This window comes from Cherax quadricarinatus, chromosome 81, assembly GCF_038502225.1.
Source record: "Cherax quadricarinatus isolate ZL_2023a chromosome 81, ASM3850222v1, whole genome shotgun sequence".
Classification (NCBI taxonomy): domain Eukaryota; kingdom Metazoa; phylum Arthropoda; class Malacostraca; order Decapoda; family Parastacidae; genus Cherax; species Cherax quadricarinatus.
In genome coordinates this window covers 6,120,200-6,122,394 of record NC_091372.1, presented here as the reverse complement: position 1 = coordinate 6,122,394, position 2,195 = coordinate 6,120,200, and the positions used below count along the sequence as shown (strand labels likewise).

At 45.6% G+C, this 2,195-nt stretch overlaps 1 protein-coding gene across 4 annotated transcripts in view; it reads left to right on the top strand.

The window, feature by feature from the left end:
- Positions 1–281: 281 nt before the first annotated feature.
- bun (TSC22 domain family member bunched) overlaps positions 282–2,195 on the top strand; it is a 1,041,565-nt gene continuing 1,039,651 nt past the window's right edge. For 2 of the 4 annotated variants that reach the window (XM_070102296.1, XM_070102295.1), the window contains exon 1: positions 286–2,195. This exon is cut by the window's right edge and continues 467 nt beyond it. In XM_070102296.1, the coding sequence (XP_069958397.1) occupies positions 570–2,195 (1,626 nt within the window). In that variant the 5' untranslated portion in view covers positions 286–569. The other 2 variants (XM_070102297.1, XM_070102298.1) reach the window with 2 other exon arrangements.

The window sequence follows — 2,195 nt, the reverse complement described above, 5'->3', positions numbered from 1 at the left end:
AAATATAAATCATTAATTATCAACGTGTATTAATGGCTCAAATTTAAGATTATTTATATATTCATTGAATCTTATTCAGTGTTATTGCCAGATTCACTAGCTTACAGCCGAACATTTTTATCGGTATAGATTCCAGCGCAGAGAGCGAGGCCAATACCTGACTGACGAGGATAAATAAATGAGCAGCGTGGAGGCTGGATCCAACCCTCTATACCTCTGGTGGAGTCCGTTAGCACATGAGTAGAATATGTTTTTTGTGGATTTGCCGACCCTGTGTGCGCCATCTATAAAAGTTCATAGGTAAACAAATCAGCCAAATTCTCTGTCTATACGTTCACTTATTTGTGAAGTAAGGGTGAGATTCTGGGGATATGTATTTAGAAAATCATGGAGAAACTTAGAATCAGTAAGAGCAACTGTGTTGCCAACATGGCCATGAGTTGGTGATCTGTCATGGATCCATCAAGTGCTGAAGTGTTGTCTGTGAGATAAGTGTCAGTGAACTACGGTAATTCCGTCTAGCCAGCGGGGCAATTGGGCTAGGTCTGTGATTCATATAAAAATTCAATATGGCATCCAATATGAGTGATCATAATAGTCAGATAATGGATAAATCACATGGTAGTAATAATGTGATAAACCTTACAACGAGTGAAACACTGAGGCTAGATGGTGACCGGACCAACCTGCACCTTCAAGCTGCTGGGTCTGCACCCTCACAACCTTATCCCAAGAAGAAAAACTCCTCTTTTCAGATTACCAGTATTACTTCTAGGTTAAGTAATGATGGTGGTGAAGATAGTGCTGATGATACTGAAGATATCTCTGACATAATGGATAGTTCCAAGGTCACTGACTTTGATCAAGAAACTCCTAGTTTCTCTGAAGATTACTCTAAGTCTGAGGAAGTGTTCTTTGGGCCTGCACCTGTGATACCTACAAGTTCTCAGTATGGAATCACTGCACTTGTCCAGCAGACAGGATCTGGTGGTGTTATGACAGCCATGTTACCTCAGGGAGTTACTGTTAATGTTACAGAAGGTGGCATTGCTCTAGCTAAGGCCGATGGTGAATCCGATGATGTTAATCACTGGCAAAATAGATTTAAAATTGTTAAGATAGATTCTAACGAGCCATTCAAACGTGGAAGATGGATCTGTTTGGATTTCATGGACTCGCCTGCTGTTACTGCTGCCAGTAGTCAAAAGAAGGATGAGAGTTCTGTGGTTGTTAATAGTGTTAGCCTTAAAGAGATAGAAGCTGGAGACCACCAGCCACAAACTGTGGTACAGCTTTCTGTGCCAATACCACAACAGAGTCAGGCAGGCCAAACCCAGCCTCACTCTGTCTCTGTGCCTGCTCAGTATCAAGTACCCCATTCTACTCAGGCATCCACACCCATGGTTCCTTCAACACAAACCAGTCAGGGTGGTGTGCCAATTCAGTCTTCGACACATTTGTCAGGAACAGCAGCTGCTCAGGGTCAAGGCACTCTACAGTATCCTTCTCAAGGTGCTGCTATGCAAGGACAGTTACAGCCTATGTCTCAGGGTTATCCAGCTCCATCACAGGCTGCACAGGGGCAGGCTGCGGTCCACCCATCTTCCTCTGCTCAGACACCTCCCCAATCTCAACCTCCTCTTCAACAACCCACACTACAACAACCCCCTTTACAACAACCTCCACCTTCCCAGCCCAATGTACAGAGTACAGTTCAAGCTGCCTCTCTGTCGCAGTCAAATTTACAGCAAGGAAGTGTTACTCAACCCGCAATCCAGCAAGGAATGGTGCCTCCAAGTTCCATTACTCAGCCACCCCAACACCAGCCAGTGCAGGCTCAGTCAAGTCTGCCACAGACTACCATTAACGCACAAAGTATTCCACAGCAGGGAATTCCAGGGCAGACGCAGACTATTCCACAGCAAGGAATTCCAGGGCAGACTGTTCCCCAGCCAGGTGTTATTGGCCAAGCAGGCATGCCTGCCCAGTCCCTTCAGCCTACTGTGATAAGTGGAATTGCAGCTCAGGGCATGGTACCACCAGTAGTAACCCACCAAGGGGTTCCTACACAACCTACAAGTGTGATGACCCAGCCCCAGTCAAATCTTCCACAGCAAAGTGTGCCTCAAGCAAGTTTAGGTCAGAAAACTGTGGTAACAAGTGGGCCATCACCTCAGCAGATGACCCAGACTTTA